At 38.1% G+C, this 12,105-nt stretch overlaps 1 protein-coding gene across 1 annotated transcript in view; it reads right to left on the bottom strand.

The window, feature by feature from the left end:
- Positions 1–12,105, bottom strand: part of SEMA3D (semaphorin 3D) — a 132,416-nt gene that overhangs the window by 85,289 nt on the left and 35,022 nt on the right. The window contains exon 2 of the mRNA XM_042053610.1: positions 5,633–5,823. Within this exon, the coding sequence (XP_041909544.1) occupies positions 5,633–5,747 (115 nt within the window). The 5' untranslated portion in view covers positions 5,748–5,823. The remainder of the gene's footprint in view (positions 1–5,632; positions 5,824–12,105) is intronic.

Here is a 12,105-nt window from a genome sequence, read left to right as displayed (position 1 = left end):
AAGTAATCAAAGAAAGAGTTTTGATCCCTCTTCCAAGCTGATGCCACTTATCATGTATCTTCCCTGCATTCCTCTAGGGAAGCTGTTTTTGATGTTGTCCCGTCCTTCTTTTTATAAGGGAGCAAAAATCCTTTGTTAAGTATTACTCTTTCAGTTTTGTTTCTTCTCATCTTCTGAGATATAGTAAAGTGAACATTCAGCAGAATAGTTTTGTATTTTTTGAACACAATTCTTCTTTTATCCAATCGAGGCCCTTCTGTGATCATGAAAAAACAGAAACTGTTCTGAAGTACAGTTTACACTCATAAGAGGTTGACATGGGTCAGTTCTCCAAGGTTATTCTTAGTTCAACTGCTATGTAAACTGTTGATGTCACTGACTGGAGGCTGCTCTTCAGGACATTATATATATGATAATTATATGACAGAAAATGCAACATATAGTTGAATCTGACCTTCAAGTTCACTAGCTTAAAAAAGGAAAAAAAATGTCTGTAAGAAATTTGCTGCTTTTCCCATTACTAAGATGTAATAAATGCCTTCAAGTTTATACTCAGTCGACAGCATATACACATGGACAGCAGTGCCCATCCATCTTCAAGCTAGAGTACATTTTAAGTCTCAATGATCACTGCCTCCAGAAAGCATTTTTGAGACAAAACAGGCAAAGTCTTTTGCATATCTAGACAATCATCCAATACTAGGATCTTCACTCTCACATAAACACTTCATGTTTTTCCACAGAGGAATCTGAGATAGATTTTTCTGAGAAATAACAAACCACCAAAAATTAATTAAAACGACAAACAAGGGAAAAGCACCACTTCCTCACTCAGCACATTCTCCTTGATTTTCATTAAGCATTCATATTTACAGATGCTGATATTGCCACAAGAGCAGTTTTTTTCTGGTTTTACTTCCTCTTCCAGTAGAGCAAGCACAGCTGCAAAATGCAAGCTCATTTCTAGGCTCTCTTACACATCACCAGTTTACCACATTCCAACCAGTCATAGCTGTGCAACACCCCGTCAGGGTACTGGGATTACTGCAGTGTCACAGACAGTTTAAGTGAGGCTCATGGAGCTGTACAATTTTAACTATGTTTTATATGTATAATTAAATGATGCATGACATGGAAATAAGCCAGCTGTACTGAAACTGAGCAAACTAACTGCTCTGATGCAACAGTTAAGCATCTCATCAGTTATAAAATGAAACAGGTTTAAAGCAAAAACAATATAGAGAACAGAATGCTTGACACTGTAAAATAGCATGTTCAAAGGATAGTTTTTGAACATTAAGGAAATGTACTCACCCAGTCAAATTTTCAAAAGAATTCCTGCACCAAAATGTTCTCTGTTTGCTTTTTCACCATGTTTTAAGAATGGATCACTCTTAGGGGGAAGAAAATCCTGTGTGCAAAACACTGTGTGAAACTAAACAATCCTTAAACATGGCTAATTTCCACGTGGAGCTGTTGATTTAGCACTGTCATCCTTCAGCAGAGGAGAAAGAACTGCCTGTCTTTAGTTTACTTAGGTAAGATGAAAAAAGTGAGGAGTGTGAATTTGATCTTGCTTCAGTTTACTTCAGTGGAAAAACTCTTGCCATGACTTCAGTGAGAGTGAGACTACATCTTAATTCATTCTATATGGAGAAAAACAAATCAGCTGAGAATAATGCTTTTATTAGATTTAAATTACTACCATAGTCGTTTTTAACAGTGCTAAGTAAATCCTGCTTTAAAAGTCAAACGTTGCCTTCAGTCATGCTTATTCCTCTGTACTGTGTCACAATGCAGGATTCCTGGTACTCTGACCAAGTCACCGCTGTCACAGCAAGCATGGTTTGCTCTGGGGAATGGCCACATTCCCACACGGGAATGATATATGTTTGTGGATGTCACTGGTGACAATGTCCAAATCTGGGCTGGGGCATGCCCCCCAGCCAAGAAACTAGGGTGCACACTTTTGTAATATAAATGCATTCACTGAGAACACAGACTACACTTACTAAAATGTCCATGAAAAGCAGCAAAGTAAATCAAATCAATAGGGTTAAATTTGCAATTAGGATTCTCTCTTTCTGCAGGAAAAGTTTAGGATAGCCACAAATTGAGAAAAATTTGATTTTTTTTCTTCTTTTTCTCAGAAGGCAATCAACCTTCTGGTCTGGCTATTCTTTACTTCTCCCTATGAAGTAAAATCTAAAAAGACACATACACGATATTTATGGAAGGACCTCCCAATGAATTAGGAAAAATTATTACTCAGAAGATAAAACAGAACAAGACTGTCTACACTGTATGAATTAAACGTACATGAATTAGGACACAGAGCCTTCCATTCTTTAGTAACAGAACTGATGCTGTCCTGAAAATGACATTAATGAATTAGACTGGTATATGAAAACCTTCTGCATCTGCTCTAGAGGTTGGAATGAGGATGTTAAATGAGGCAGCAGACAACAAGGATGTGCTGCTTAGGGAAGCTGAATATCACTTCTGCGCTTGTGGAGTTCTGCAGTTTGGATGAAGGTCACAGGTTATCTCCAGCTACATGAAAATGAGTGACAAATACACACTGTCAGTCTTAGACTGAAAGCAGTACTAGACAAAGAGAGTCAAAATATGGAATATTACTCAAAATCATCCCCTGGTTTTCTTAAGATCATAATCTTCTATTAGAAGACAGTTTGTTACCTTCTCCTAATATTAAAGCTATAATAGTAAAAGCACCTCAATCTTGTAGAAGTATCTAAGATACACAGATTAAATAAAGTATATGCAGTGAGAGCACCCTAAAAACATCACAAGAGGAGTGACAATTTCTGGGATAGTAATGACATGAACAAGTATCTAAATGTTAAGTCTGAGTGAGTAAGAGAATTTTTCAACTAATGGATCAGGGAAAATGTGAAAGGATGAGATATGTGATTAAAGATCATAGTGTATTCGATTAACACAGGTGGAGAATATATGACTTTGATTCTGTATTACAACATATTTTAATTGATTTGTGTGTAGTTTTAGTTTTATACATGCACAATTTTTTAGAACACATCTTTAGACTGGGACAAACAAAGGAAATCCATTGTATGACTTTACATTGATCCCAACATCACTCACTGGAATATCTTAACATTTCCTGCACAGATTCCCCATTCGTTAAGGTGACAACCTTGAGAAGAAGGAAACCTATAACTGCCATTCAGAGAAGGTCTAAAATTTTAATTGCTGTTTGAACACAAAGGATCTTTGACATGCTGTGGTTCACTGAAGCACTCCTGCAGTTAATAGACACATCTTCAGCCACCCTACCCTCTCCCTCTTCCTCCATCCACCACTGATTGATGCAACTGGAAAATTCAGTAAGTGCAGAGCAAAGTCCTGCTTACTTCCAGCTCTCCTGCCCCAGCAAATGCTCAGCTCTTCTGGGAAGATGGAGCTATGCCATAAACACATTGCACCTGAAAGGAGATGAAACCTTCCCTTCAAAGACACATGTGACCAGGTTTTGGAACTGCCTGATGTGGCCAGTTCTCATCTGTTTTCCATAAAGAAGGAAAAGAGCCCTGTATTCTCCTCTTCATGATAGTTCAAGTATTAATTCCAAAGAACAGAGATGCCAGGACTTGTCAGTGACATGACTAACAATTTTATGAGAACTGGCAAAACAGTTCATTTCTCCTACATCTTACTCTCAGAAACCTTGGAATTGTTTTGTCTGAAAGATTTGGGGGGAGGAAGGTAGACTTAATTCTCAAAATTATATTAAATATTCAGTGCATCTGATATTCTGTTGTCAACACACAAAATATAGTTTAATTATGATAAGCCATACTGGAATCATTTACAATACAGAAGTGTGAAAAAACAGCATTAAATTTTTTCTTGTTCCATGTGGAAAAATATACACCTTCCAACCCCCCAAGAAAGTAAGACAAGGCACAATAAATTCTGGTAATTCTCTTTCTTCTGACTTTTCAGTTCCATCACAGCTCTCAAAACTAAGATTTATGTGCTATTTTGCATCTGTATCTGTTGTTGATTTTCCCCCCCTACAGGGATATAGGTGAATAAGTTTGGACAGGAAACGGTATCCCTCAAGCCAAACTGAAAGGTTTATAAAGTTGCTAATAAAAGTTTGGGTCAGGGCCTAAATATCAATCATCTGCTCATTGTCTTTTTAAACGAGCTCAGGCATTTTCCCAACTGTTCCCAGCAGGTCTCTGCCACTATTTTAAACTAAGATTTCAGCCATTTTTTTTTCCCCTGTGTTGACCTCAATAATTTTTCTTTCTCCCCCTCTTTACCTGCCAAAGGCATCCATCAGGACTTTGCCAAAGGCTATCTGCTTTTGAAGTTGAGAGGCATTCACTAATCGTGAGTGTCAAATCCACAATAAATGCCATCGCCATATGGTATATGCTGCTTTTGGGAATTATCTCAAAAGGCCTAGCTGTGAGAAGGCCGGCTGTATGTTAGGAGGGTTTTACTGCTAACTTTCATAACTCATGTCAGGTCTTTCAGTTTCTGTATTCATTGGCTTCCGTGAGTGCAACTGTTTCCTGAATTTATAAAAATGTTGTCAAGATCCCTTGATCTTGCTTCCTCTGTCTCTCTCACACAAACACATCCAAACACATTTATATACACAGTGGAATAGCATGCACAGTGGCATGCAAATCTAGCAAAAGAGAAGCTTGTAAATAAATAGCATGTCATTCTGCTTACTCAATAAATTTCTCCGGGTGTTAAACTCATGATAAACATATCATAAGCCCCGATGAAGGCTTTACAGCCTGTCCCATCACACCATCCTGAGTGTAACTTTGCAATGCATAGGAAGACATAAGTTTGAAAAACAGAGCAGAAATAGCTCCCATAAGGGCAAGGTGCTGACACAGCTGAAACATAACTAACTGGAGAGCATTTGTTTTCACTAAAGAAGAAAGTATCAGTGACACATCTCTGTGCCTGTGGAGGTGTACTGTACATTCAAAGCAAAAAGAAATCTACCTTCTTTAAAAAACTATCCATTAATACATAAATATGTCTGTGTTGAAATCCCTCAGATGGTACCATTCTTAACAAGAACTACACACAAGACTAAGAAATTCTGCAGAGAACCACGCTTTTGTGATCCAAAGAGGCGAGGAGGAAGAAAACCACATATGAAGAGTTTAACATACCCACTTAGTGATAGAAAAAGAATTATTACAAAAATAAATGTCAGTCCCCTTGAAACACTTGAGTCAGTACTCTCAACTTTCTCTGATGCTGTAGGAAGGTGTGAATGTCCTCCATGTCTCACATCATCCCCACCAGCCACATAGGAATGTCTCCAATGCACCTCAGAGTGTTTCAAGTACCACTCCCCTCTAAGTTATGTATAGTCTGTTAACATCCTCTTGGAGCAAACAGAAATAATACTTTTAAAAGACAGTTATACTTCAGAAACATGTGCCCCGACACAACAAAAAACCCAGATTTTAATACTGCCCTGAGGCAGAATTCATCCATCTTTAAGGCTTCTATTATGTATTTCCTGGTTAGTAATACAAAAAGAACTGCTGGCAGTATCACATCGAAACGAAAGTGGCAGCATCAGAAAAGCTACTGAAAAGTTTACCTTTATAGGAAAGCTTCAGTCTTGGGATATTTTGTTTTGACGTTCCAGTGACTGGAAGGAACAGCATCACTAAAGACAGCAGGCTGCAGGCATGTGGCACTTGCAAAGCTCTCATTCTGCTCTCCTCTTCTGTATCTTCTTTTGTACTATGGTGAAATATCTCCCCACTTTTCAAACAATCCAAGTTTTATCTGGAAGAAAAAAAGAAAACATCTGTAGATCTGCTTTACTGCGTAAGTAACAATTCTGTAAGCAAGCCAGACCTATCTTTAAAGAGCACCTCAGTTAACTTCTTTGCTACAAAAGTATTTTTCCTCTAGTACAAGTAAATATGTTTCGTTTCTTTAATACTAAATTTACACATTTTGACATTGGAAAAATATGTAAACTTTTCAAACACCAGTGTCTAGCCTAGCTAAAGTTTAAGCACAAATTAAATTAATGCAGTATCCATAAAAAGAACATTTGCCATTCAAAAGTGACCATGCAACTTGATAGTTAATACCAGTCCACCGGATATCTTAATGTTTTATAACTCTTGTTGTCTCAGTACAACAGCTATTGTATGTTTATGCTATGACTAGAATGAACTGTAATGTCTCAGATGCCATGGGGGTACAAGCTGAGTTAACAGTGAGTACATACCCATCAAAAACTTTTCATAAATAAACTAAGAAAACTGGATAGAGCAAGCAGTTGTGTTTAGTTTTAATAGAGAAAAAAGTCAAAGCAGATGATGGATTTAAAAGTGCTTTCAGTATGATATTTCCAGCAGAATAACTGCCTCAACTCATCCACCAAAATGTCCTATAAACTTTTAATGAGTGTTTCAGGCTGGGGTCAATAGGCTGATACGGGATTTTGTTAGCACAGTGTGCAACTAAGCCAGCTTTGCAACACTTTTCACTTAGTAAGAATCATTCATATTCCATAAATCTTAAAGTGTTTTACAAATGAAAGCAATTATCACTGCCCTTATTTTCTCTATGCAAAAACGGAACCATAAAGCTGCAATGAACCTATTTCCTCAAGGTCACACAGCAAGCAGAGTAGTTGAAAAAAAAACAGCAACAGCAGTCCTGCTGTCCTTTGTACCCAGCTATCAAGGATCCCTTTTGCCCAATAACTCGACTTTTGCACATGAAATTATTTGAAATGGCATCTTGAGTTCTGAAGGCAAAACTTCATGGTTAATAAATCACAGAGATCAGAGTATGAAAATATTTGTGAGACTAGATCCTTCCCCCTCCAAGTGCCTGATGCTAGAGGTCAAGGGAGATGGCTGGTGAAATGACAAATGTCAGTGTTTGAGTAATGCTGTAAAACCAAGGAGTAAGGAAATGTTATGGTTAGTCGAGAGATTAATGGCTCATGATGTGCCATGAAAATTCTTTTCTGAAAGGTACTGGAGCTGCCTCATTAAAAGAGCAATCCTAGTGCCCACATCAGCCAGCACTTGCACAGACACCAAAGGAGAGGTTCCTTGCAAGTCCATGAGAAATGCAGCACAGCTTGTGGCCCCTGAGCCTTTCCACTGGTCTGTTATTTGAACTCCTGCAGCACTGGGTCTTGCAATTCTGTGAGCTACAGCAGCACCCAGAACCAATTCAGCTCCTCCTGATACAGGCAGTTCATCCTTCCTGGCATGAAAGGATGGAAACAGAATCCCTTCAGTTCTCTCTGACACAGGAAATCTTTCTCAGATGAAACTTGGGCTTTCTGAGCCTCCAGACTTTCGCTCAATAGCAAAAGACAAGGAAGTGTGCAAGAAGAGCATGATGGTGAAAAAGAGGGAAACAATTTGTAAAATCCCCAAAGCATAAGTCCTATTGCAGAACACTAAGCTTCTTTCTTCTCAGTCCCCTCTTCAACATTCATATTCAGTGTCTGAATGCACTACTCTTGGCCAAGTGTGAGTACATGTTCATGAAATGACATGGAGAGAAAACAGACAAACATGAAATGCCTGTTTCATCTTTCTCTTCCCTGTATTACAGTATCAGATCCTAAGAGAACACCCTTACTTCTGTGCCAACACACCTATTTGAGGGTGGACCACGAAGGACTAAAGTGGATTAGACTATCCCAGGGTTAAATCGCCTTTAAGAAATTTATTTAGAGGTGAAAAAGGGGAAAAGAAGGAGAGGGGAGGAGGGGGAAGAATATATGAAGATGAGACATCAGCCCTGTTCATCTTCAGCAGGATAATAGTGACAAACCATACTTCAAAAAGAAACAATTAAGAGGGAGCCAGTCTCACTGCAAGTATGTTGAGAAGTCATGGCCTGAAGGTCTGGGCCTCAGCCAACAGGGAACTCACCAAAGGATATGGGGCTCATTTTCTTGAGGCAAATAACTGTGAAGAATCAGGACTAAATTTGACTAAAAAAACAGTTGCATCAATGCACTGTCATTTGCTGAATTGATTGAGAATCAGCACCAAACTCGGGCCTTTGGCCATAGCTCACAACCTCACTCTTTCATGTAGGCTTTTTTTGCTAATGGGAACCTTCCTTTTTTTTTTTGGTTGGGTTTTTGTTTTTCCCTTTCCCCTTTTATTTGAATAATGTCTGTGAAAAACCATTTGCTTTCACAAGGCGGTTAGTTTACACTGGAGGCAGCTGCTCTGTGAGCTTGAGCCAACCCTGTCCTGTCTTTAGATTCATTGCAATCTGGCCAGATTGTCACATATATTTTTAGTTTATGATGATCCTCTAATACAATTCCAGCTTCCACACAGAGTCCTTCCAACAGTCTAGCTCAGGTTAATGAACTTCAGGCCAACTAACTTGCCATTAATCTTCAGAAAATACCCTTCCTCTCTGTAACACATGCAATGTCAATCAGTGTCCTGTGCTGAAAAGACCCACGGTCACGCAGCTCAGTAGCAAACAGTTCCATGAGCAGAAATAAAACATAAAACCTAAACTCAAATTTGACTCCCCCATTCTTTCCTCCCCTCAAAAGTAAGAAGAATTTGGTCAGAGAAGGAAAAATTACTGGTTTGTTCAGTTCTTCGATACTTCAGCTAAGGACCAACACATTGTAAAACTTCCTCACCATGAACAGATCCAAAATAAATGAGGAAAAAGAGTCTGAAATGAAAAATGCTGAGGCTAAAGCTGGTTTCCCACCTTGGCTTCAGCTAGCAAATAGCACTGCACTGTGTTAATTATCACCTGCAAGACCGACCAGGGAAGGAAGCCAGGCATACACCTCGCTGAAACAGGGGCATTTCCAGTGGAATAAAGAAGCTTTTATTTGCCCCATGTAGGGGTGGGAGGCACAAGGCTGAGGAGGGGCTGAGCAGCCTGGCTCCATCCTGCTAGGCCCTCCCTGCGGGGCCCATAAATTCGGAACAGGCTGTAGGTTAAACTGCCAAAAGACAGAAAGTTGAACTGCTGGTGCCCGGCCATCCTGACAGAGAGAGGGGCTGGACCTGACTGGCACATGTGTGATGTCACGTCTCTGAAATGAGGTGTCACCTCCCTGCAATTGGTCAGATTTAGTGGAGCCTATAAAACAGATTGCTCTGAAGCTACTGTCTGAAACAAGAAAACCTGGAGCCAATTTACTAAACATAATTTATTCCAGGCCCTTTGTGGCAATAAACAGAGCTCTTCAGCCTTCTCAAACACACAGACAGTAAGGAGTTCTGTGCTTATGGGAGCTTTTTCAGATCGTTCAGCTCAAACCTACCTAAATGCAAAATCTTGCATTCACAAATACTGTGTAGTTTCCGACTTCTCCTGGCGTCATGAAGTCCAGAGCTGAAAGGACTGTGACCCATCTGCAAACACACACTTTTTTAACTGTATTCATGTAACTCTTGGTTGGTTCTGTAAAATAAAATCCTTTATGGAATTGGAGGATAATTTAAAACCTGTTTCCAACACTAGGTTTCCAAGGTCATTTTAAAATTCAGAATTTTACATTTAAATAAACAGTTACGGCTCAGTTTTAGTGAATCTAATAGCAATGTTGCAAATTGTGACAACTGAAAATCTACAGCAAACTAGTCATTATAAGCTTATAAATTCATTAAAAAACTTAATGAGTAAGTTGCTTAGGCCATGTAGCCTCAATATCTAATTTACTATCACTGATGCCAGAGTTTTTCTTTCTTTTCCTCATCTATCCTTGTTTGAGATCTTGAGGTTTTATTTTGTCTATGGAGTCAGAAGCCAGCAAAAGATGTCCCTTCTAGACATCAATAAAATAGCATGAGTGGCCTGTCAGACAAACATACTGCTTTAAAAGATTTAAAACTAATCACCTACAAGAAGAAACAAAAATTACCCCACCTACAATTCAAATTTATTGAAAGGTACCCTATCTCTTTATGATCTCTTCATTAAGTATAGGTACTTTATATATATGCACACAAATTTAAAGCATGTTACTTTAACTACAAATATACAAATATGTGTCCAATGCATTATGTAGATGTCTCACCTTGAAATTATCATACATATTCCAAAAGAAAAATTACTATGGTTGACTGTTGAGTGGTTCAAAACTGTACTATAATCATGAACTGGATATTGAATTGTCTTTGTTAATAAGAGAGAAAACTATAAACATACATGACTCAGATTAGTAACTTATAAAATCAAATAGACTAAAAATAAAATTGCATCTTTAGACTTACTTAATATTCTTAACTTAGTTCTGCAATAACAAAGATGACATTCATCCAGAGCACAATGAAACTATGTTCTTGTACTACTTAGATAGATGGTCTGTTGATATATTATTTGGCAGAAGATGCTTTTCTCTTCATTGTGAAATCTCAGTTAACTCCATCCAAGAACTGGTAAACAGTATTATTCATCACTATTCTCCTACTTATTAAGTAGGGTTTGTGCTGTTTATAGTCCAGAAAATGTTCTCTTTCAGGAGCCAGAAAACTACTGCTTTTTACATAAACCCCAGATCAGCATTGCCTCACTTCCCAACACCAGGAAAAATTAATTAATAAAAAGACAATGGTACAATCAAAAAACATGATGTGAGCCTAGAGTAGGTGATCTTTTTTTCTTTTTTTTTGCTTATATCACTGGGTTTAGTGTACCTGGTTTAGATGAGGTTTTGCCATAGAGCAGTCTTCACTATTGTTAAATACCCAAATGATTAGCAAAGACTCATAAGAAGCATAACCCAGCTTACAATGAGTTTTACAAAACTTTAAAAGCTTTCACTTTTACTGAGCTTCTCACAGGATTTATACACTATCCATTCAACACCAATAACTTGGCAAGAAAAATCACTGCTCTGATTCCCACTTGAGAAGAACCAAATAGAGCAAAGAAAAATGAAGGGTCTGAGAGACAATGAGGATGCAACCGAGGGAACAAAGACAGCAAAAAATCTGTTTTTATTGCAAAGAACCATCTGATAATAAATAAAGCTCTCCAACAGACAGAGAAAATACATTTAAGGATTATGCTGGATTTTTTGTACATTGAGATGAATTCAAACTAAAGTAAAAATGGTGACTAAGGAAGTGAAACTTGAGAGAAGTAGAAGGAAGGAACTCTTATTTTGTTCACTTTTTCATACTTTTCTGCATCTTTCTGAAGGGAATCTACTGGTGGAAGCATTTCTAACAGGCATGTAGTCTATTTGGAGATAAACACTGGTAGAAATGGGTAATCTTTACAGAGTGATCTGTGTCACACTGCTCTGAAGAGCTTATCTGACCATGAAATTTACTGTCAGGCACCTAAAATTATACACATAGGAAATGAGCACTTCATCCTCAGAAGATACCAGGGTATTTTTCAGGTCTATGTCAGTGAGGTCAGGATTACACCCAAAGATTTCACACAGACACAGAAGCAATCTTTTCAGAAAGTGGCAGATAGACAGACATGCACACAGACATGTTATGTATCATTACAAATGGTGATTCTGAGAAATTTTATCTGTGACATTAAATCTTTTGGACATATAACATAAATCCAAGACCGAGGATAAAATAAATGCTATTCTCTAACCCTAATTATTTGTATATTGCGTCTCCTCAAAAAAAAAAAAAATCCTACTCATGGTTTTTTACATTCTATAGACTGTTTCTCAAACACAGTATCTGTTGTTCAAGAAAAAGGATGGGATGGAAAGCAACTTGTCATCTGATAATGTAATAATGATACTGCCAAGAGGAGGTAGGCACATAAATAAAATGTCCCACCAGTCAGATGTGCAGCCGGGTTCTTTGCACAGAAATATCAACATGCCTTTCACTCTAAAGTTAGATGCATATGCATCTCTTACAGATTCTTTTTCCTCTTGTTTTTTCTTGTTTTCTTTTGAGGAAGGAACTATGACTTCAGGTATTACGTCCATAATAACAGCTTTCCATAGGCTCTTTATAAACCCAAACAGAAGCCAAAGAAGAAAGCAGTGTAAGGCACGATTTAGCAACACATAAGAATCAAAAGGAGCCCTAAGCCAAACCTCAGTGTTACATT

The sequence above is a fragment of the Corvus kubaryi genome, unplaced genomic scaffold (assembly GCF_017639235.1).
Source record: "Corvus kubaryi isolate FWS band 111438036 unplaced genomic scaffold, C.kubaryi_AGA036_p1.0 135, whole genome shotgun sequence".
Classification (NCBI taxonomy): domain Eukaryota; kingdom Metazoa; phylum Chordata; class Aves; order Passeriformes; family Corvidae; genus Corvus; species Corvus kubaryi.
This window is presented reverse-complemented; position numbering and strand designations above follow the sequence as displayed.